Source organism: Paramormyrops kingsleyae, chromosome 11, assembly GCF_048594095.1.
Source record: "Paramormyrops kingsleyae isolate MSU_618 chromosome 11, PKINGS_0.4, whole genome shotgun sequence".
Taxonomy (NCBI): domain Eukaryota; kingdom Metazoa; phylum Chordata; class Actinopteri; order Osteoglossiformes; family Mormyridae; genus Paramormyrops; species Paramormyrops kingsleyae.
Genome location: NC_132807.1, coordinates 1,191,922 through 1,216,286, shown reverse-complemented (window position 1 = coordinate 1,216,286; position 24,365 = coordinate 1,191,922). Strand labels below are relative to the sequence as shown.

The following is a 24,365-nucleotide window of genomic DNA, read 5'->3' as shown; positions in this document are numbered from 1 at the left end:
TATTACCTAATTTGTTTATCATTTTCTGCAATCACTGTGCGTTTAAGCAAGTTTTAAAACTAGCTGTGAAATTGTTGATGCTGTTGTTGATCTGAATGTTGCTGACAGAGCCTTAGGATACGTCTCTATACACATGAGTGAGGGGATGGATGCACTATTCTATGGAGGCCTCTGAAGAGAAAAAAATTATCCCAATTTTATATTGAGAGGGATGGTTAATTCCTTTTTAATGCAGACAACGTTAAAAGTCCCTGTTCTGCCGTTGATCTTTTGCATGCATGCTATCATGTATTAGTTTACTCTGTATTTTGATCACATGTCAAACTAAAGAATTTTTGGTCGTATTTTTGTTCCTAATTTTGAAGTAATTGTAAAATAAAAATGTTGTTCTTTTCCGCCGCCATGCTTCGTCTTACTTGTGAAGGTTATACTTGCATTGAACTTGCTTTGTAGACAGTAAGATCCTGCCGGCATTAATTCTCCACTGTGTGGTAATTTTGAGAAATTGCGCACGTTTCTTATCCCGTCAGAATCGGTAAAACTAACGCCATGCGAATGTGTCTTAGCGCAGAGTTTAAAATATTTACGGTTTCCGGTCAATGAAGGCAGTTTGAAATAAAACAAAAACGGTTAAACTTTCTGGATGCGCAAACTCTCGCTCTTGGCAAAATGGTGCAGATAGTTGAGATAATGGACTGTTACTTGATGAGATTTCGAATCCATCACTCCTTAAACGTGGAGAACATGGATCCAGAAGGTATTAATGATTATAGTGATTAAATGATAATAAAGTTGTAGCTCCCGGTATGTGACAGACGAAATGAACGGCCAAGTCTGCATTGGCCTAATGCTTGTTAGTCTTGAGGTAAAGCTGATAAGTAACACCTTTGGTTTTCGAGGTAAAATAACCGACCTGTTGAAAAATTCAACTTTTATCTACAGAAACGAATGTATTTTGAACTGCAAACGGATACATTGGAAGCAGAGTTTTAAAATGAGAAAATGTAACGATGTGATAGGAAATGCCGTTCGTTATACTCCCCTTCTGTCTCCCATTCTTGCTCATCTTGTTTAAATAATAAGAAAATGAAAAGCAAGATCACTGTTAGTGACAAAAGTGCAGGACTAAATGTGTTTCATTTAATATTTATTCATTTGGATATGTGTGAGAGTAAGCGTATGCATGGATGTTGTCTTCTGGTTTAGCTTTCTTAGCTTTATCGGTAATTCACATTATTTCATTTATCTGACAATCTGAAGCCCATGGACTCATTTTAAACTGATTTTGTAGTAGAGTATTTATCCAGTTATTGTCATGTTCTTATATATCTCTCTGTGTTCCATTTTGTCCCAGTTCATGAGTTTGTGGAGGACAAGTTCATCTCCATTCTGGTCGTGAACTTCGAGAGGAGCCCACTGACCATGGAGAACTTGCTGTCTCTGGCCCTCAGTGTCCCTTCATTTTATTGGCGGCTCACTGGGGAGGAGTTGGATCCCAGCCTATTGCACGTAGCAACTGCACGGCTGCAAGTGGTACATCATGGTACAGAGACTGGTGTCCAGCATGGGGATGGAGAATCACCAGCTGAGGAGGATGACCATTACAGACAGGAGCTGCCATCACCCAGCTCTAGAAGGGAGGCTTCCCCTGCAGCTCCAGCATCCACGACTGAGGATGCTAATGGGCTTCCTGAGGCTCTCCCCTTGGCCTGGGGTGAAGATGAGCCCTCATCTCCATCCTTATCTGTGGCTTCTGACACTCAACCTGGAAGTCAGATTGAGCCAGAACATGCTGAGCCCTCCAGCTCCACCTTCGGGATCCCTATGGGCCCTAACAGCACATGGCAGCAGCTTGAGATCGAAGGCCGCAACGACCTGCGGAAGCTGGATGAGCTCAGCATCCCCGAGGGACTCTGGGGCATTACGGACTACGGTGATGACCACACCGTGGTCATGTCCGTGCATGTCCCCGTGCATGTGAGCAGTTCTCTGCGAACATGGGGCATGAGGCAGGAGGAGAGGCCTCCTCAGAGGCCCGCTGGCACCAGTCAGAGGAAGCGCAAGGCCGAGCCCGACGACACCAGCGGCTCAAGTTCTCCTCCACCGCACAAGAGGCCCATGCGCTTCTGACTGGATTCCATGTTTTTACGCTGTAAGTTACATTTTTATTTCAACATAATTAGAAGATCCCGCAGGAAAATATTAGTCAGTTACTTAATAAATGACCAAAAAGTAGTTGAATAGGACAGCTGGCCAACGTGTCTGTGTGCTTCCACTGACTGGCACCCTGACATATAATGATTTTTAACAACGAGGGGGAAAAATTCATACAGTAAATTAGTTAACAATAATTAGTAATCACCTATAGTTCTCATTTATCATAATGTAAAATTGAAAAACCTTTTCTGACTATTAATCTGCACAATTTAATAATTTAATTAATATTACCTAATTTGTTTATCATTTTCTGCAATCACTGTGCGTTTAAGCAAGTTTTAAAACTAGCTGTGAAATTGTTGATGCTGTTGATCTGAATGTTGCTGACAGAGCCTTAGGATACGTCTCTATACACATGAGTGAGGGGATGGATGCACTATTCTATGGAGGCCTCTGAAGAGAAAAAAATTATCCCAATTTTATATTGAGAGGGATGGTTAATTCCTTTTTAATGCAGACAACGTTAAAAGTCCCTGTTCTGCCGTTGATCTTTTGCATGCATGCTATCATGTATTAGTTTACTCTGTATTTTGATCACATGTCAAACTAAAGAATTTTTGGTCGTATTTTTGTTCCTAATTTTGAAGTAATTGTAAAATAAAAATGTTGTTCTTTTCCGCCGCCATGCTTCGTCTTACTTGTGAAGGTTATGCTTGCATTGAACTTGCTTTGTAGACAGTAAGATCCTGCCGGCATTAATTCTCCACTGTGTGGTAATTTTGAGAAATTGCGCACGTTTCTTATCCCGTCAGAATCGGTAAAACTAACACCATGCGAATGTGTCTTAGCGCAGAGTTTAAAATATTTACGGTTTCCGGTCAATGAAGGCAGTTTGAAATAAAACAAAAACGGTTAAACTTTCTGGATGCGCAAACTCTCGCTCTTGGCAAAATGGTGCAGATAGTTGAGATAAAGGACTGTTACTCGATGAGATTTCGAATCCATCACTCCTTAAACGTGGAGAACATGGATCCAGAAGGTATTAATGATTATAGTGATTAAATGATAATAAAGTTGTAGCTCCCGGTATGTGACAGACAAAATGAACGGCCAAGTCTGCATTGGCCTAATGCTTGTTAGTTTTGAGGTAAAGCTGATAAGTAACACCTTTGGTTTTCGAGGTAAAATAACCGACCTGTTGAATAATTCAACTTTAATCTAAAGAAACAAATGTATTTTGAACTGCAAACGGATACATTGGAAGCAGAGTTTTAAAATGAGAAAATGTAACGATGTGATAGGAAATGCCGTTCGTTATACTCCCCTTCTGTCTCCCATTCTTGCTCATCTTGTTTAAATAATAAGAAAATGAAAAGCAAGATCACTGTTAGTGACAAAAGTGCAGGACTAAATGTGTTTCATTTAATATTTATTCATTTGGATATGTGTGAGAGTAAGCGTATGCATGGATGTTGTCTTCTGGTTTAGCTTTCTTAGCTTTATCGGTAATTCACATTATTTCATTTATCTGACAATCTGAAGCCCATGGACTCATTTTAAACTGATTTTGTAGTAGAGTATTTATCCAGTTATTGTCATGTTCTTATATATCTCTCTGTGTTCCATTTTGTCCCAGTTCATGAGTTTGTGGAGGACAAGTTCATCTCCATTCTGGTCGTGAACTTCGAGAGGAGCCCACTGACCATGGAGAACTTGCAGTCTCTGGCCCTCAGTGTCCCTTCATTTTATTGGCGGCTCACTGGGGAGGAGTTGGATCCCAGCCTATTGCACGTAGCAACTGCACGGCTGCAAGTGGTACATCATGGTACAGAGACTGGTGTCCAGCATGGGGATGGAGAATCACCAGCTGAGGAGGATGACCATTACGGACAGGAGCTGCCATCACCCAGCTCTAGAAGGGAGGCTTCCCCTGCAGCTCCAGCATCCACGACTGAGGATGCTAATGGGCTTCCTGAGGCTCTCCCCTTGGCCTGGGGTGAAGATGAGCCCTCATCTCCATCCTTATCTGTGGCTTCTGACACTCAACCTGGAAGTCAGATTGAGCCAGAACATGCTGAGCCCTCCAGCTCCACCTTCTGGATCCCTGTGGGCCCTAACAGCACGTGGCAGCAGCTTGAGATCGAAGGCCGCAACTACCTGCGGAAGCTGGATGAGCTCAGCATCCCCGAGGGACTCTGGGGCATTACGGACTACGGTGATGACCACACCGTGCTCATGTCCGTGCATGTCTCCGTGCATGTGAGCAGTTCTCTGCGAACATGGGGCGTGAGGCAGGAGGAGAGGCCTCCTCAGAGGCCCGCTGGCACCAGTCAGAGGAAGCGCAAGGCCGAGCCCGACGACACCAGCGGCTCAAGTTCTCCTCCACCGCACAAGAGGCCCATGCGTTTCTGACTGGATTCCATGTTTTTACGCTGTAAGTTACATTTTTATTTCAACATAATTAGAAGATCCCGCAGGAAAATATTAGTCAGTTACTTAATAAATGACCAAAAAGTAGTTGAATAGGACAGCTGGCCAACGTGTCTGTGTGCTTCCACTGACTGGCACCCTGACATATAATGATTTTTAACAACGAGGGGGAAAAATTCATACAGTAAATTAGTTAACAATAATTAGTAATCACGTATAGTTCTCATTTATCATAATGTAAAATTCAATAACCTTTTCTGTCTATTAATCTGCACAATTTAATAATTTAATTAATATTACCTAATTTGTTTATCATTTTCTGCAATCACTGTGCGTTTAAGCAAGTTTTAAAACTAGCTGTGAAATTGTTGATGCTGTTGTTGATCTGAATGTTGCTGACAGAGCCTTAGGATACGTCTCTATACACGAGTGAGGGGATGGATGCACTATTCTATGGAGGCCTCTGAAGAGAAAAAAATTATCCCAATTTTATATTGAGAGGGATGGTTAATTCCTTTTTAATGCAGACAACGTTAAAAGTCCCTGTTCTGCCGTTGATCTTTTGCATGCATGCTATCATGTATTAGTTTACTCTGTATTTTGATCACATGTCAAACTAAAGAATTTTTGGTCGTATTTTTGTTCCTAATTTTGAAGTAATTATAAAATAAAAATGTTGTTCTTTTCCGCCGCCATGCTTCGTCTTACTTGTGAAGGTTATACTTGCATTGAACTTGCTTTGTAGACAGTAAGATCCTGCCGGCATTAATTCTCCACTGTGTGGTAATTTTGAGAAATTGCGCACGTTTCTTATCCCGTCAGAATCGGTAAAACTAACGCCATGCGAATGTGTCTTAGCGCAGAGTTTAAAATATTTACGGTTTCCGGTCAATGAAGGCAGTTTGAAATAAAACAAAAACGGTTAAACTTTCTGGATGCGCAAACTCTCGCTCTTGGCAAAACGGTGCAGATAGTTGAGATAAAGGACTGTTACTCGATGAGATTTCGAATCCATCACTCCTTAAACGTAGAGAACATGGATCCAGAAGGTATTAATGATTATAGTGATTAAATGATAATAAAGTTGTAGCTCCCGGTATGTGACAGACGAAATGAACGGCCAAGTCTGCATTGGCCTAATGCTTGTTAGTTTTGAGGTAAAGCTGATAAGTAACACCTTTGGTTTTCGAGGTAAAATAACCGACCTGTTGAATAATTCAACTTTAATCTACAGAAACAAATGTATTTTGAACTGCAAACGGATACATTGGAAGCAGAGTTTTAAAATGAGAAAATGTAACGATGTGATAGGAAATGCCGTTCGTTATACTCCCCTTCTGTCTCCCATTCTTGCTCATCTTGTTTAAATAATAAGAAAATGAAAAGCAAGATCACTGTTAGTGACAAAAGTGCAGGACTAAATGTGTTTCATTTAATATTTATTCATTTGGATATGTGTGAGAGTAAGCGTATGCATGGATGTTGTCTTCCGGTTTAGCTTTCTTAGCTTTATCGGTAATTCACATTATTTCATTTATCTGACAATCTGAAGCCCATGGACTCATTTTAAACTGATTTTGTAGTAGAGTATTTATCCAGTTATTGTCATGTTCTTATATATCTCTCTGTGTTCCATTTTGTCCCAGTTCATGAGTTTGTGGAGGACAAGTTCATCTCCATTCTGGTCGTGAACTTCGAGAGGAGCCCACTGACCATGGAGAACTTGCAGTCTCTGGCCCTCAGTGTCCCTTCATTTTATTGGCGGCTCACTGGGGAGGAGTTGGATCCCAGCCTATTGCACGTAGCAACTGCACGGCTGCAAGTGGTACATCATGGTACAGAGACTGGTGTCCAGCATGGGGATGGAGAATCACCAGCTGAGGAGGATGACCATTACGGACAGGAGCTGCCATCACCCAGCTCTAGAAGGGAGGCTTCCCCTGCAGCTCCAGCATCCACGACTGAGGATGCTAATGGGCTTCCTGAGGCTCTCCCCTTGGCCTGGGGTGAAGATGAGCCCTCATCTCCATCCTTATCTGTGGCTTCTGACACTCAACCTGGAAGTCAGATTGAGCCAGAACATGCTGAGCCCTCCAGCTCCACCTTCTGGATCCCTGTGGGCCCTAACAGCACATGGCAGCAGCTTGAGATCGAAGGCCGCAACTACCTGCGGAAGCTGGATGAGCTCAGCATCCCCGAGGGACTCTGGGGCATTACGGACTACGGTGATGACCACACCGTGCTCATGTCCGTGCATGTCTCCGTGCATGTGAGCAGTTCTCTGCGAACATGGGGCGTGAGGCAGGAGGAGAGGCCTCCTCAGAGGCCCGCTGGCACCAGTCAGAGGAAGCGCAAGGCCGAGCCCGACGACACCAGCGGCTCAAGTTCTCCTCCACCGCACAAGAGGCCCATGCGCTTCTGACTGGATTCCATGTTTTTACGCTGTAAGTTACATTTTTGTTTCAACATAATTAGAAGATCCCGCAGGAAAATATTAGTCAGTTACTTAATAAATGACCAAAAAGTAGTTGAATAGGACAGCTGGCCAACGTGTCTGTGTGCTTCCACTGACTGGCACCCTGACATATAATGATTTTTAACAACGAGGGCGAAAAATTCATACAGTAAATTAGTTAACAATAATTAGTAATCAAGTATAGTTCTCATTTATCATAATGTAAAATTCAATAACCTTTTCTGACTATTAATCTGCACAATTTAATAATTTAATTAATATTACCTAATTTGTTTATCATTTTCTGCAATCACTGCGTTTAAGCAAGTTTTAAAACTAGCTGTGAAATTGTTGATGCTGTTGTTGATCTGAATGTTGCTGACAGAGCCTTAGGATACGTCTCTATACACATGAGTGAGGGGATGGATGCACTATTCTATGGAGGCCTCTGAAGAGAAAAAAATTATCCCAATTTTATATTGAGAGGTGTCACGCTTCGCGGGGAGGGCGAGCAGGAAGCAGGCGAGCGAAGCCAGGCAGTCAGGGTAACGGGGTTTATTCGGAGGGACGGACAGGCACGGACCTCCAACGAGACACTACACATGACAATACAATGACCAGTCTGGGGTACATCGACTAAGACACGGACTAAATACACAAGACTAGGCAAACGAAACAGGAAACAGGTGAGAACCATCAGGGCTGAACACGAGGTAATGAGGGGGGCGTGGCACACATCGGGATCGTACGGAGCGGGATATGACAGAACCCCCCCCCAAAGGCGCGCACACCGGGCACGCCAGAGGAGAGGCGACGGACGAGACGAACCGGGAAAACAGGACCTGGAAAACAAAACAGAACATCAACCAAAACCAGGGAACAGAACGGAGACACAGAACAAGAACAGGGACGAGACGAAAGACAAGACACGACACAGAACAGGGAAGGCGGACAGACAAACCAGGAAGGGAGACACAGCAGGGGAGAAAGGCGGAACAAAAGGGCCAGGAGTGAACGGAGGAGGAACAAAGGGACGAGGAGCAGAGACAGGCGGGACAAAGGGAAAGGGAGGAGGAAAAAGGGGAGCCCGAGGGAGCCCAGGCGGGCGACAGGCAGCGGCCGGAGGGGCCGCAGGGGAGAGGGAGGAGGGAGCAGGAGGGGACCACCCAGGGGCCAAGGGAACGGGACGAGGGAGTGACAGAGGGGACACGGAGGGAGCAGGAGGGAACCCCAGTGAAGGCAAGCAGGAGGGGGAAGCCGCGGCAGGCGGAGGCGCAGCCGGAGCCGGCGAAGGCGCCGTCCGACGCTCAGCCGGAACAGGGGGGCCCGGAGGCGACCGACATGGAGCCGGAGGAGGGACCGAGGACCGGCACCGCGGAACCAGGGGGGGACCCGGAGGCGACCGCCGACCCCGAGCCGGAGGAACCGCAGGCGGCCCCGGAGCCCCAGCCAAGGCGAGCGAGGGCGAGCCAGGGGGCAGGGCGGGCGGGAACCGGGCCCCACGCCTATGGCCCCGTCCCTTTCGGGACACTGACAGGCGGGGTCCTACGGGGCGTGGGTCCCTGTAGGGAGAGGGATCTGGGGTCCATAGGACGGTCCCCGAGGGATCCCACTCAAGGTCCCCCTCGGGGACAGGAGTCTGAGTCTCGGGCGGGGCCACGGGTGTGGCCAGTGCAGCAGGCGGAGCCGCCGACGAGCAGGGCTGGACCGGCTGGACAGGCAAGCAGGGCTGGACAGGCGAGCTGCTAACCGGGGACGCCGCGGGCAGAGCAGCGGCAGCAGCCGGCGATGCAGCCGCGGGCATGGCCGCAGGCAGTGCAGCCAGAGGCCAGACGGGCGAGACGGGCAAGTCAGGTACGTGGCCAGCAGGGGGTGCTGCAGGCAGAGCAGGGACCACTGCAGGCGCCTCGGGCATACGGTCAGCAGGGGGCGCCTCAGCGGGCGCCGCCAGCACGCGACCAGCAAGAAGTGCCGCAGCGGGCGTACGGTCAGCAGGGGGCGCCTCAGCGGGCGCCGCCAGCACGCGACCAGCAGGGGGCGCTGCAGGCAGAGCAGGGGCCACTGCAGGCGCCTCGGCGGGCGCCACCAGCACGCGGCCAGCAGGGGGCGCCTCGGCGGGTGCCGCCATCATGCGGCCAGCAGGGGGCGCAACCGCGGCCACCTCAGGAGGGTCATGCGCCGGCAGGACCGGCGAGACATGCAGGGCAGGAGCCGGCGATACAGGCAGTTCAGGTGCCGGCAGGACAGGCAAGACAGGCAGTTCAGGTGCCGGCAGGACAGGCAAAACGGGCAGTTCAAGAGCCGGCAGGACAGGCAAAACAGGCAGTTCAAGAGCCGGCAGGATGGGCGCCGCCGTCACGTGGCCAGCAGGGGGCGCCGCGGCGGGCGCCTCGAGCAGAGCTGCAGGCAAAGCGGCGGCCGCAGCAGCAGGTGCAGCTGCTGTCTGGGCAGACGGGTCAGGCAGGACAGGCGGGTCCGGCAGGACAGGCGGGTCAGGCAGGACAGGCGGGTCAGGCAGGACAGGCGGGTCAGGCGGTGCCGCGGGCAGAGCGGCGGCATCAGCAGCAGGCGGTGCCGCGGGCAGAGCGGCGGCATCAGCAGCAGGCAGCGCAGCCGCGGGCAGATCGGTGGCGGCAGCAGGCAGCGCAGCCGCGGGCAGATCGGTGGCGGCAGCAGGCAGCGCAGCCGCGGGCAGATCGGCGGCGGCAGCAGCAGGCTGCGCAGTCGCGGGCAGATCAGCGGCGACAGCAGCAGGCAGCGCAGCCGCGGGCAGATCCGGAGCCAGCAGGTCCGGCATAGATACGCCCGGGACTATCCCTTTGAGGGCGGCATCCGTGGCGTCTTCCCAGACGGGGAGAAGGGAGCACGCTCCCAGGAAGAGCGTCGGGTTGGCTCTCTTTTTCCCCCTGCGCCTCTTCCTTCTAGGAAGAGCGGGGCTCTCTAGGACCCAGGGTAGGTCCTTCTCCTGAGGTCTTCCCCCAGGCAGCTCCCCAGTGCTGGGGAACTGAGCGGCCGTAGCCGCGTTGCGCTCAGTTGTGCGCCGCTGAAGAGGCGTCTTTCGCGGAGTGGTCGAGGCTGGAGCCCTTTCCGGCTTGCTAGCAACCGGGATGGAGGCAGGTGGTGAGTCGGGGGGCGGCTCCCAGGAGGTGTACCCCAAGGGGGACAGCCAGACTGCCGCTCTCTCCCTCAGCCGCTTAAGGTGTTCTCCCACCTTGTCACGCAGCTGCTCCTCACCAATCTTATGCCTTCGTCTCAGGAGCACCCAACATCTCTCCACTAGCGGGCGGGCCACTGGATCCCCCTGAAGCTCCAGCATGTTGGTCCACCAAACGACCTCTTCGTCTACGGGGAGGTTTTCCCCGGTAGCGCTGAGCGTGTGTAGGAGACTGGTCATTCTGTCACGCTTCGCGGGGAGGGCGAGCAGGAAGCAGGCGAGCGAAGCCAGGCAGTCAGGGTAACGGGGTTTATTCGGAGGGACGGACAGGCACGGACCTCCAACGAGACACTACACATGACAATACAATGACCAGTCTGGGGTACATCGACTAAGACACGGACTAAATACACAAGACTAGGCAAACGAAACAGGAAACAGGTGAGAACCATCAGGGCTGAACACGAGGTAATGAGGGGGGCGTGGCACACATCGGGATCGTACGGAGCGGGATATGACAAGAGGGATGGTTAATTCCTTTTTAATGCAGACAACGTTAAAAGTCCCTGTTCTGCCGTTGATCTTTTGCATGCATGCTATCATGTATTAGTTTACTCTGTATTTTGATCACATGTCAAACTAAAGAATTTTTGGTCGTATTTTTGTTCCTAATTTTGAAGTAATTGTAAAATAAAAATGTTGTTCTTTTCCGCCGCCATGCTTCGTCTTACTTGTGAAGGTTATACTTGCATTGAACTTGCTTTGTAGACAGTAAGATCCTGCCGGCATTAATTCTCCACTGTGTGGTAATTTTGAGAAATTGCGCACGTTTCTTATCCCGTCAGAATCGGTAAAACTAACGCCATGCGAATGTGTCTTAGCGCAGAGTTTAAAATATTTACGGATTCCGGTCAATGAAGGCAGTTTGAAATAAAACAAAAACGGTTAAACTTTCTGGATGCGCAAACTCTCGCTCTTGGCAAAACGGTGCAGATAGTTGAGATAAAGGACTGTTACTCGATGAGATTTCGAATCCATCACTCCTTAAACGTGGAGAACATGGATCCAGAAGGTATTAATGATTATAGTGATTAAATGATAATAAAGTTGTAGCTCCCGGTATGTGACAGACGAAATGAACGGCCAAGTCTGCATTGGCCTAATGCTTGTTAGTTTTGAGGTAAAGCTGATAAGTAACACCTTTGGTTTTCGAGGTAAAATAACCGACCTGTTGAATAATTCAACTTTAATCTACAGAAACAAATGTATTTTGAACTGCAAACGGATACATTGGAAGCAGAGTTTTAAAATGAGAAAATGTAACGATGTGATAGGAAATGCCGTTCGTTATACTCCCCTTCTGTCTCCCATTCTTGCTCATCTTGTTTAAATAATAAGAAAATGAAAAGCAAGATCACTGTTAGTGACAAAAGTGCAGGACTAAATGTGTTTCATTTAATATTTATTCATTTGGATATGTGTGAGAGTAAGCGTATGCATGGATGTTGTCTTCTGGTTTAGCCTTCTTAGCTTTATCGGTAATTCACATTATTTAATTTATCTGACAATCTGAAGCCCATGGACTCATTTTAAACTGATTTTGTAGTAGAGTATTTATCCAGTTATTGTCATGTTCTTATATATCTCTCTGTGTTCCATTTTGTCCCAGTTCATGAGTTTGTGGAGGACAAGTTCATCTCCATTCTGGTCGTGAACTTCGAGAGGAGCCCACTGACCATGGAGAACTTGCAGTCTCTGGCCCTCAGTGTCCCTTCATTTTATTGGCGGCTCACTGGGGAGGAGTTGGATCCCAGCCTATTGCACGTAGCAACTGCACGGCTGCAAGTGGTACATCATGGTACAGAGACTGGTGTCCAGCATGGGGATGGAGAATCACCAGCTGAGGAGGATGACCATTACGGACAGGAGCTGCCATCACCCAGCTCTAGAAGGGAGGCTTCCCCTGCAGCTCCAGCATCCACGACTGAGGATGCTAATGGGCTTCCTGAGGCTCTCCCCTTGGCCTGGGGTGAAGATGAGCCCTCATCTCCATCCTTATCTGTGGCTTCTGACACTCAACCTGGAAGTCAGATTGAGCCAGAACATGCTGAGCCCTCCAGCTCCACCTTCTGGATCCCTGTGGGCCCTAACAGCACGTGGCAGCAGCTTGAGATCGAAGGCCGCAACTACCTGCGGAAGCTGGATGAGCTCAGCATCCCCGAGGGACTCTGGGGCATTACGGACTACGGTGATGACCACACCGTGCTCATGTCCGTGCATGTGAGCAGTTCTCTGCGAACATGGGGCATGAGGCAGGAGGAGAGGCCTCCTCAGAGGCCCGCTGGCACCAGTCAGAGGAAGCGCAAGGCCGAGCCCGACGACACCAGCGGCTCAAGTTCTCCTCCACCGCACAAGAGGCCCATGCGCTTCTGACTGGATTCCATGTTTTTACGCTGTAAGTTACATTTTTATTTCAACATAATTAGAAGATCCCGCAGGAAAATATTAGTCAGTTACTTAATAAATGACCAAAAAGTAGTTGAATAGGACAGCTGGCCAACGTGTCTGTGTGCTTCCACTGACTGGCACCCTGACATATAATGATTTTTAACAACGAGGGGGAGAAATTCATACAGTAAATTAGTTAACAATAATTAGTAATCACGTATAGTTCTCATTTATCATAATGTAAAATTCAATAACCTTTTCTGACTATTAATCTGCACAATTTAATAATTTAATTAATATTACCTAATTTGTTTATCATTTTCTGCAATCACTGTGCGTTTAAGCAAGTTTTAAAACTAGCTGTGAAATTGTTGATGCTGTTGTTGATCTGAATGTTGCTGACAGAGCCTTAGGATACGTCTCTATACACATGAGTGAGGGGATGGATGCACTATTCTATGGAGGCCTCTGAAGAGAAAAAAATTATCCCAATTTTATATTGAGAGGGATGGTTAATTCCTTTTTTTTTTTTTATAATTCAAGTTTTTATTGTTTTCATTCGGTACATGACAGTGTCATCCAAAACAGGTTACAAATTTTACAGGTACTACACATCAGGGCAGAAAGTGCACAGTGGCTATAACCAACAGGTTCAAACGGGACAGTAATTAATTAATTAATTAAGGAGGGAGAAGTAAATAATCTCACCAAAAAAATAAAATAAATAAAAAATAAAAATAATAACAATATGAGAAGTTACCATGTCACTTGTGAAGACAGAGATATAAAAGACCAAAAGTCTTCCCAAACCGGAGTACCCTCCCGAACCCCTGCTGTATTCTTAGAATGCAGTTTGTAGAGCAAACGTTCGTACGCAGCTGTCTTAGTCATCATAATGACCCATTCTTTTAAGTCTGGGGTGTCGGGAGTCTTCCAACGTCTCAAAATAACTCTAGCCGTCACAGAGACCCCCACCATAATCACAGAGAACCCTCCCTTTGTAAGATTTGGCATCTGCTCCCTGTCACCCAATAGACACAGCCTTGGTGAAAATGGTATTGTCTTTCCAAGCCATTTGCTCATAATATTCAAAGTTTGGCGCCATAAAGGCCGAATAAGTGGGCTGTCCCAGATACAATGAATAAAAGTACCTATGTCCTTTTGACATTTCCAGCAAACATTATTATCAGTCAAACCCATTCTATGAAGCCTATGAGGCGTCAAATAAAACCTATGTGTAATTTTATACTGTGTAAATTGTCCTTTAGCTTCTCTTATATATTTGCCAGTATTTGACAAAATTCGTTTCCACTCCTCGTCCCTAATAACAGTCCCAATATCCTTCTCCCATATTGTCTTTATATTAAGGCAATCATTACTGAGCAAATGGTTGGTAGTCCTGTAGAATACAGAGGCTTTCATCCGAAAATGGGGCAGTGTCAGAAAATCCAAGATATGATTCCCATCTATGCGCTGAATTTTGGTGAGAACACAATTTCTAATCTGAAGATATTTCCAAAAATTATCTTTCCCCTTTAAATCATACTTCTGTACGAGATTATTATAAGACATAAATACACCTTGGTCAAACAGATCAGTCACAGTACACAAACCACTCATATGCCATTTCTTCCAGTATATTGGTGATTTCCCAATACTAATAGCCGAATTGTACCACAGGGAAGAGTATGGTTGCTTACAATGTGATAATTTATACATCTTGTGAATCTTTGCCCATATCTCTCTCGAGTGCTTCATAACAGGATTTGTGATCATATCCGAACTCTGAGACAGGCGTTCGATAGGGCTATATGGCCATGACAAAGTTTTTTCAATAGTAACCCATTCTAATTGAGTAGTATTGTGCCAATGCATGGCTAATTTGGCCATTTCGAATGATATCTGATATAGCCGAGGATCTGGTAATCCCAACCCTCCCTTATCACGAGGCGCACATAATTTACTAAGCTTTATCCTAGGCCTTTTTCCGCTCCATAAAAAATGTTTAACCATCATATCGTATTGAGTAAACACCGATTGTGGTATTGTAAGCGGCAGCATCATAAGCAAATAGTTAAACTGAGGTGAGACCACCATCTTAATTACATTTACCTTCCCCCATAAAGTTAACTGAATTTTCCCCCATTTATCAAAATTATTTCTTATATTTTGTAAAAGTGGCGCCATATTTAGCATGGGAATCTCTTCCAACTCCCTGCTTACCTTGATACCCAAATATTTTATCCCACTCGGAATCCATCTAAAGCCAAACTTAGTTACCATATTTGCATTACATATTCCGGATATAGGCGCCGCCTCTGACTTTGTCCAGTTGATTTTATATCCAGACACTTTAGAATAGGATTGGACCGTCTCCATTAAGTAAGGTAAGGATTTATCTGGATCTTTTACCAAAGCCAAAATGTCGTCGGCATATAAGAACAACTTGTGTTCTGTGCCGCCCCCTTGAACGCCTGAAATATTTGCGTTAGCCCTAATGGCCATGGCCAAAGGTTCCAGTGTAATATTGAACAATAATGGTGACAGCGGGCATCCCTGACGCGTCCCCCTGGTGAGGTCAAAAGACGGAGAAACTTTACCATTAGTAAACACGCACGCCTTAGGGGCCTTATACAATGTTCGAACCCACTTGATAAAACAAGGCCCAAACCCAAAATTTGATAACGTTGTAAATAGAAATTCCCAGTGCACCCTATCAAACGCCTTCTCCGCATCAAGTGAGAGAGCGACAATCGGGTCAGATTTTTCTCTGTTTAGCCAAATTAAATGAAGTAACCTTCTCATGTTATCTGTTGATGATCTATTCATCATAAATCCCACTTGATCCATGTTTATAATGCTGGATAGTACCTTCTCTAGCCGTAAAGCAAGAATTTTACTAAGGATCTTGCAATCAACATTGATGAGACTTATTGGCCGATAATTTGAGGGTTCGGTGGGGTCCCTATCTTTCTTAGGAATCACCGATATTAGAGCATCATTAAAAGACGGGGGCAGAGATCCACTAGCATATGCCTCATTATATACTTCTGTTAAAATGGGTGCAAGTAAATCTACATACTGTTTATAATATTCAACAGGAAACCCATCTATCCCTGCTGATTTTCCATTCTGCATAACAGATACAGCTTGTCTGACTTCAAGTTCCGTGATTGGGCCTTCTAACACATACATCTCCTCTGGGGACAATGTAGGCGTTTTAAGTCTGGAGAAGAAACTAAGCAATTCTTCCTGTTTAGGATTAATGTCCGCGGTATATAACTCTTCGTAAAATTTCCGTAATACATCGTTTATCTCCTCCGTTGACGTTACTATTGTATTTCCTTTCTTAATAGCTGATATTAAATTACATGTAGTCCTTTGTTTCAACTGTCTAGCAAGCAGCTTACCAGTTTTCTCCCCTTCCCCATAAAAAGTAGTCCCCAATCTAAATAAGGCGTATTCCACCTTTTTATTATAAATTTCCTGTAATTCAAATTTAAGTTTACAAATATCTTGATATAACTGATCTGAGAAGCACTGAGATAATTCTTGTTCACAATTTTTTATTTTATTATCCAATTCCTGTAATCTGTCATGATCCTCCCTTTTCCTTCTAGATGCGTACCCTATTATTTTCCCTCTAATGTATGCCTTAGATGCCTCCCATTCCGTCGATCTTTTATCTGTACTTCCAGTATTAATTTCAAAGAAAGACTGCAGATCCTCTTTTAATGATAAACTAAAGGCCTCATGGGACAGCAGTGAGGTGTTTAACCGCCATCTGCCTTTTCTCTCCTTGTCACAGCTAATATCAATTCCTAATATCACGGCAGCATGATCCGATAAAGCGATAGCACCTATTTTGCAGTATGTGACCTGCTTTGTCAAGGTGTTTGAGATCAAAAACATATCGAGTCTGGAGTGGGATTTGTGACAATGTGAATAAAAGGTGTATTCCCTTTCACGTGGATTCACTAGACGCCAAATGTCCACTAGTCCATGATCTTCGCCCATCATATGAATTGCCGTTCTGTCTTTAGGACATGTTTGGCCGCTATATCTACTTTTATCTAAGAAAGCATCCCACACTTGGTTAAAATCCCCAGCTAGTATTATTTGGCCATCCAGTTCCCCTAAAATCTTGTTTAATTTGTGAAAAAAACTAGGATCCCCTATATTTGGTGCATAAATGTTACATAACACCACCGCAGTTCCATTTATCGTGGCCTGTAGACACACCATTCTACCCTCACCATCTCTGACCTCACCAGTCAGAACAAAATTTAAATTTTTGTGTATCAGTATAGCGACGCCATTCCGCTTGCTGGAAAAAGAGCTATGAAATACCTGTCCAACCCACCCATACTTCAATTTTAGAGCCTCTTCCCCTTTAAAATGTGTTTCCTGAATAAACGCTATATCTACCTTATTATGTTTCAAATAGGTCATAACTTTGCCTCTTTTTATAGGATTCCCACAACCTTTTATGTTCCACGACATACATGTTATATTTCTCCACACCATAGCGCCCTATACCATATATATAGACCTACATTGACATCGTAACCTATGAAGTACAGTACGTAACGAATTCTCATTATTAAACTGCGTCATGACTGAACCTCTTTTTGTAAGAAACGTATGAAAAAGAACAAAATCAGTTAACATAAAATGCTCCCCCAAAACACAAACCGGGAGCTCTGACCAGTCTCTGGTCCTTAAACCTCCACCCCTAAACAAAAAACAGTTGCAAATAGAACACGCAACAACAAAAAAGAAACTCCTATTGGTCCGTGGAGTACCCCTCATGCAGCTGGTCACAGCACTGTCCAGCTGCATGCTGCTCGGGCAGCACATCCTCTAAAGCTCAGAACCCACCCGCGCTTAACATCCACCCATAGTTGACTGTTATAATTTCCTCAACGTCCGTAAGCATTACTATCTTAGGCATACCTGCTTATGACCCATCGTTACTCAGTGTGCCAATGAAGCGTACTGCTTCCTCAATACTGGTAAAGCTACGATTTCTACCTTTCCAGGTAAACCTCAACGTAGCAGGGAAAGCAAGCGTGTATCTCACATTTAACTGTTGAAGCGCTTTCTTAGCAGGCAAAAACATCTTCCTTTTTTCAGCGAATTCCCTCGTCATATCAGGAAACACGGATATTCTACGATCCTCCCACTCGATTCCTCGGCGTTCACGTGCGGCTCGCAGTACTTTCTCCCGTGCTGACTGCCTCAGAAATCTAATCAGCACCGGTCTCGGAGGTTGATCCTCACTCGGCATTGGGGCCGGCGTTCGATGAGCTCTCTCCATTTCGAATTCCCCCTCCATGTCGATCCCCAGGCCCTCGCTCAAAACTCGCTTGACACAGTTCTCCAAGGTGCCGTTCGTCCCATACTTCTCTTGTAAACCCACGAGCCTTACATTGTTCCTTTTACTATGGTTCTCAAGCATTTGAACACGATCCCACAAAGTTTTTATCTTCTTTTCTGTAGCGTCTTTACCTGCCGCCATCGCCTCCGTCACATCCTCCAAATGCGAGATACGGCCCTCCGCCTCTCCCATTCGGGCCTGCAGTCCGTTCACGGTATTATTTAACTCCGTCATTGTCTCTTTAATGGCGATTGTGTCCGCCGCCACTAACTGAAGGGTCTTGTTCATTTTAATAACTTCGGTAAAAACTGTCTCCAGGCTCACTTCAACGTCAGTCTGTTTCCCGGGCGAACTCGAAGTTGCTGTAGCCTCCGGGAGTGGCGGGGTCTTTCTAGTCGCCATGCGGTTTGTTTCCTTGAAATATTTAGATGTTGTCGCCATTGTTACACGTCGAAAAACGCAAGTAAATCCCTAGAATCCGGATCGGGGACGATATCAAAGTATTTTACCAAAGAAATGTCAACTACTTCGCCATTAATTAAAAGAAAGTTAGCGGGTGGGTAAGAGCTTATCTAGCGAGCTGCCATCTTGCTTGAGGTACCCACGTGACTCCGTTAATTCCTTTTTAATGCAGACAACGTTAAAAGTCCCTGTTCTGCCGTTGATCTTTTGCATGCATGCTATCATGTATTAGTTTACTCTGTATTTTGATCACATGTCAAACTAAAGAATTTTTGGTCGTATTTTTGTTCCTAATTTTGAAGTAATTGTAAAATAAAAATGTTGTTCTTTTCCGCCGCCATGCTTCGTCTTACTTGTGAAGGTTATACTTGCATTGAACTTGCTTTGTAGACAGTAAGATCCTGCCGGCATTAATTCTCCACTGTGTGGTAATTTTGAGAAATTGCGCACGTTTCTTATCCCGTCAGAATCGGTAAAACTAACGCCATGCGAATGTGTCTTAGCGCAGAGTTTAAAATATTTACGGTTTCCGGTCAATGAAGGCAGTTTGAAATAAAACAAAAACGGTTAAACTTTCTGGATGCGCAAACTCTCGCTCTTGGCAAAATGGTGCAGATAGTTGAGATAAAGGACTGTTACTCGATGAGATTTCGAATCCATCACTATACTGTATATGTCAGGGTGCCAGTCAGTGGAAGCACACAGACACGTTGGCCAGCTGTCCTATTCAACTACTTTTTGGTCATTTATTAAGTAACTGACTAATATTTTCCTGCGGGATCTTCTAATTATGTTGAAATAAAAATGTAACTTACAGCGTAAAAACATGGAATCCAGTCAGAAGCGCATGGGCCTCTTGTGCGGTGGAGGAGAACTTGAGCCGCTGGTGTCGTCGGGCTCGGCCTTGCGCTTCCTCTGACTGGTGCCAGCGGGCCTCTGAGGAGGCCTCTCCTCCTGCCTCGTGCCCCATGTTCGCAGAGAACTGCTCACATGCACGGAGACATGCACGGACATGACCACGGTGTGGTCATCACCGTCGTCCGTAATGCTCCAGAGTCCCTCGGGGATGCTGAGCTCATCCAGCTTCTGCAGGTAGTTGCGGCCTTCGATCTCAAGCTGCTGCCACGTGCTGTTAGGGCCCACAGGGATCCAGAAGGTGGAGCTGGAGGGCTCAGCATGTTCTGGGTTCACTGGGTTCGTTTCGAGGGACGAAAAATCCTTTTTTTCGCCGATTACAGCGCCCAGACGGCTCGAGCTCGCAAGGCTATGTCCCCCGTTCTGAAGAAGGCTCGGGAGCTGGTGTTCCTGCTTTTCTGTTGTACCCGACTAAAGTTCGCCTTTCTTTTGCGGGTAACCAGTGGTTTTTTACCGACCCAGAAGAAGCTCTTCAGGCAATCGGCGCTTTCACCTCCACCGGGTCCTGGCCAATTTAATATGCTTATTCGGTCTGCTTTGTTGTTTGCCTGTTATTATATTGCGGTCACACTGTGCGTGTGGAGTATATAAATCGGGTGCTTTTCTGTTAACGATTTTGTGTCTGTTCTATAGTTGATTTTGCTTTGTAGTTTACGCCGGGGGTGGCCGGCGGGCTTGAGTATTCACGCATGCCTTATCCCCTGCGTGTCACGCGCTGGCTTTTGGCCCCGCGCTGTTCTGGGGGGATGGGGGGGAGGGGGGTGTTTTGTGGTTATTTTGCCTTGGGGTTCGCGCCCTTCGGCTCATTGGATGATGGTGTTCTGTCTTATGGGGTGTTAGGGGTTTGTATTACTGGAGCTTATTTGTTTATGGGTTGTCTGTTTTCACTAATTCCTTCTCTAACGATGTGCTACTCTATTGACGTCTCCCTCTTTGTCTCTCTCTCTCCAGTATTGTGCTGTGGATCTATGTCTTTTATAGCTGCTGATGGCTAACTTAGTTATGGCTACCTGGAACGTGAGGACGCTTTCGACCCCTCAGAAGCGCTCTAGTGTCACAGACATTTTGTTTAGAAATAGGGTGGACATTGCTTTTTTGCAGGAGACACATTTGGAGTGCATTGGTGCATTTGGACCAAGCGCATGAGGCTCGTATCGCCAGGGTGCGGGCCGAACGCAATGGTTTACTATTGCGTAAGGCTGAATTTCTTGTACATCGCACTAGGACACTGTATTACGCTAGTGGAGCTAAGCCTGGTAAGTTGTTGGCGCTTAGGCTCCGCCAGTGTGACACTTTTCAAGTGTAAAATTCAAGGATGGAGCTATAACCACCAACCCTTCTGAAATTAATGACCGTTTTCTTGATTTCTGTAAGGATCTCTACTTATCCGACAGCCCTCCATCTCAGACAGCCCTGGACTCGCCTTTTTCCCTGGCTTCTCTCCCTATACTTGCTCAGCAGGATGCCTTACTACTGGAAGCCCCCATTACATTTTGTGAGCTCACTGAGGCCCTTAAGTCATTTTCTAAGAATAAAGCTCCTGGGATGGATGGTATTCAAGCTGAGGTGCTGCTCACCTTCTGGGCACAGTTAGCCTCCCCTCTGTTTCGTATGCTGTCCTCCGCCATACGCTCCTCTCAGCTCCACCCCGCTTTAAATTCTGTGATAATCTCTTTGCTTTTAAAACAGGGCAAAGACTCTGCTGATTGTTCCAGCTACCGTCCCCTATCTTTAATGAACTCTGATGTTAAGCTATTGGCTAAGGTGTTGGCTCGCCGCCTTCAGTTAATGATAGCTAAGATTGTACATCCCGATCAGACTGGTTTTATTTCAGCTCGCTACGCAGCCGACAATATGCGTCGTCTTCTGCATATTGTTAAAAATGATTATTCTTCCTCTCCTCCCACTGCTCTTTTCTCATTGGATGCCGAGAAGGCCTTTGACAGGCTTAATTGGAGTTTCCTCTGGGAAATTTTTTTTTTGCCCCGCTTAAATTTCTTAAGTGCTATGCTTCCTTTGCCGCCCCCTTCCCACTTTTTGAAAGATGTCCGGTCGACAGTAACGTCCTTTCTCTGGAATGCCCGCAAGCCTCGCATAAGGTACTCCTTTCTTACTCTTTCTAGAGATGATGGGGGTCTCGCTCTACCGGAATATGAATGGTACCACTGGTCCTTTGTTCTCCGTTCGGTCTGGCACTGGCTTCAGCCTCCCCCATCACCGCCTTCCTGGTTTCCAATAGAGGAGAATCTGGCGCGTCCGCATCAGCTGCAACATCTCCCTTTTCTCTCCCTGAAAGCTAAGGCAGCTAAACCTGTGCTAGGCTCAATTGTGTCTTATGCTGTGCAGATTTTCCATCGGGTCGAGAAGCGCACTGGCTCTGTCCCTGTCTGGCACTCAAATACACCAGTATTTCTTAATAGAGCGCTTAACATTGGTGGTCAGCCCATCACAAACTCCCGGTGGATCTCGTCCGGAATCCGTGTTTTGGGTGATCTATTTGATGACTCTGGCCTCCTCACATTCCAGGCTCTCAGCTCTAAATTTCCTATCCCTCCTTCTTCCTTCTTTTTCTTTCTACAACTGCGATCTGTCTTCAGAACATGTGGGATTTCCTTCTCTGCTCCTTTGCCTACTCACCCCCTTTCCAAATTTGTGGCTTCCCTGTCCAAATCTAATAGACCAGTCTCCACGCTGGACATGTTTTTGCGTAATGCTGGTCAGGTTATTCCACCTGTTGCCCGTAAATGGGGTGATATCTCTTCTCCTTCTCCATTGTGCTGGCGCACCATTTTTAAAAATATTATGCGGGCTTCTAGAAATCCCAATCACCAGCACGTTCAGTTTAGTTTTGTGCACAGGATGTACTGTACTCCACAATTGCGCTTTGCTATGGCTCTCGATCCTGATACCCTTTGTAAATTGTGCCCACTTAGAGCCCTTGGTACTTTTCTCCACATGTTCTGGGAATGTCCACCTGTGGCCGCTCTTTCGTATGCGGTCTCCTCCTTTCTTTCTGATCTGCTGGATGTGACTGTCCCTTGTTCTCCTCAATCTCTGTTACTCTTAGATTTCTCTCTCCTTTCTTTTTCCCCTTCTCAGCAACAGACGATTTCTTTATCCTCTGTCGCTGCAAAGCTTCTGTTGGTCTCAAGGTGGAAAGACCCGAGTCGTTGCACTTTCATAGTCTGGAGGGCTTCCCTTTACAATCTGATCATGTTGGAGCTGTCTGCTGCTTGAATAAATGGTGCCTCAGACGTTACCATCAACAATTGGGAGCGTAATGCTTCACTTGTACTACAGTACATTGAGGAGAGCACATCACCTATTGTGTCTGGTTAATTTCTTATGTTCTTATGTTCTGGTACGGTTATGTAGATATGCTATATGGCAATATATTTGGTGTGTGTGTTGTGTATCTATGTGGATGTCTGGGGGTGTGCATGCATTTGCATTTATAGGTGTATGTGTTTTATTTATTATTGCTGTATGTATATTACTGTATATGTATATAGATGTATATTCTTTTGTTTCCTTTAATGTCTTGCTCCGGGGGGGGGGGGGGGGGGGGGGGGTTTGGTTCTGGTGTTTTATTTGTTTTGTATGTTGAACAGTTTTTGATGTGTCACTTTTTTGTGCATTGTAGTAAAACCCAATAAAAAATTGGTTGCAAAAAAAACAACCAGAATGATCATTTAAAAAAAACAAAACCTTTATGAGGTTGTGCAACGAGGGGTACGACTTTCATCACGTTTGCACTTCTCTACATCATTTTTGGCCAATTTTTTTAGTCTTAATGGCGGTGTCATCTGAGAACTTCTTTTTATAAAATGCATATTATGTTTAAAAAAATTCCAGCTTTACGGTTTCAGGACAGAACAGCCACTCTGTTATGATGAACATTACGGTATTTTGAGTGTTATTAGTTGTGGCGCCCCTTACTGTACACTGACTACGCCACCCCTTGCGATTCACTACCTACTGAGTGTGCCAGAGCAAGGGAACAATGCTCTAATAAGAAGTACAGATGCAGGTTTTACAGAAATATAAAAGTACAACCTTTAACAACAAATATTCTTGATTGGTCACCAATTAAATAGGTCACTACCTTGATGTTGGGGAAGGGACAGTAAACAGACAAAAAGGGGAAGATGAAAAAAGAAAACAAATCACCAAGACATTGGGACAGAGGCCTATTGAACCAAGGGCGGGTAGACACACTGGTGGGAAGCTAGGGTTTCTATACCACACGTGACTGTGCAAACCCACTTATCCTAATATACACTTCAATCCAATACCCTGCAACCCTCACAGTACTCAGGTACCTTAAGTGACCATTGAAAGTCTTGCAGTTCAGGACTCGGTAGGACCACAGCAGGGGCTGACCCTGACACACACTGAATAAAGCAACACTTAACTCCCAATTGGGTAGTATACAAAACAGTTTAAAACAGCCGGGGCAAACAATACATGCAACAGGTTACCCCAGACTGCAGTGTAATGTTCTGAAACAAACAATACAACATGGACACGGTAAAAATGCAAACAGGCCAATCATAATATCCTGACATGACAAAGACATGTACAGGATTAACAACACATACCTGTCCCAGTATTAGCAGGATACGCCAGAAGTTAAGCTTGGAGATACATCAGTCCCAGCATGGTCATAGCTACCAGCGTCCACGCTGATTACACGCCAACTCGGAAGTCTTAAGTAGTTCTAACAGCGCCTGCTGTTAAAACCGGAAACGGGTGGAGTCATATTTTCATCTTCATGACTCCCGCCGACTGTGGCAAGGAATATATACAATCACGGACTATAAGAATAAACACGCCGTTGCGTTGAGCACTGACGCTGTGTTCGCCGACGAGCTGAACGCGTTCTTCGCACGGTTTGAGATAAACAGCTCTCACCGCGGAGACAACAACAGTCTGATCTCGGTGAGCGAGGACAGCAGCGCGGC

The 24,365-nt window shown here is 46.0% G+C and overlaps 1 protein-coding gene across 1 annotated transcript in view; it reads left to right on the top strand.

The window, feature by feature from the left end:
• Positions 1 to 669: 669 nt before the first annotated feature.
• Positions 670 to 24,365, top strand: part of LOC140593479 (uncharacterized) — a 68,996-nt gene continuing 45,300 nt past the window's right edge. Inside the window, exons 1-2 of the mRNA XM_072718412.1 lie at positions 670 to 697; positions 3,794 to 4,591. Of these exons, the coding sequence (XP_072574513.1) occupies positions 670 to 697; positions 3,794 to 4,569 (804 nt within the window). The 3' untranslated portion in view covers positions 4,570 to 4,591. The remainder of the gene's footprint in view (positions 698 to 3,793; positions 4,592 to 24,365) is intronic.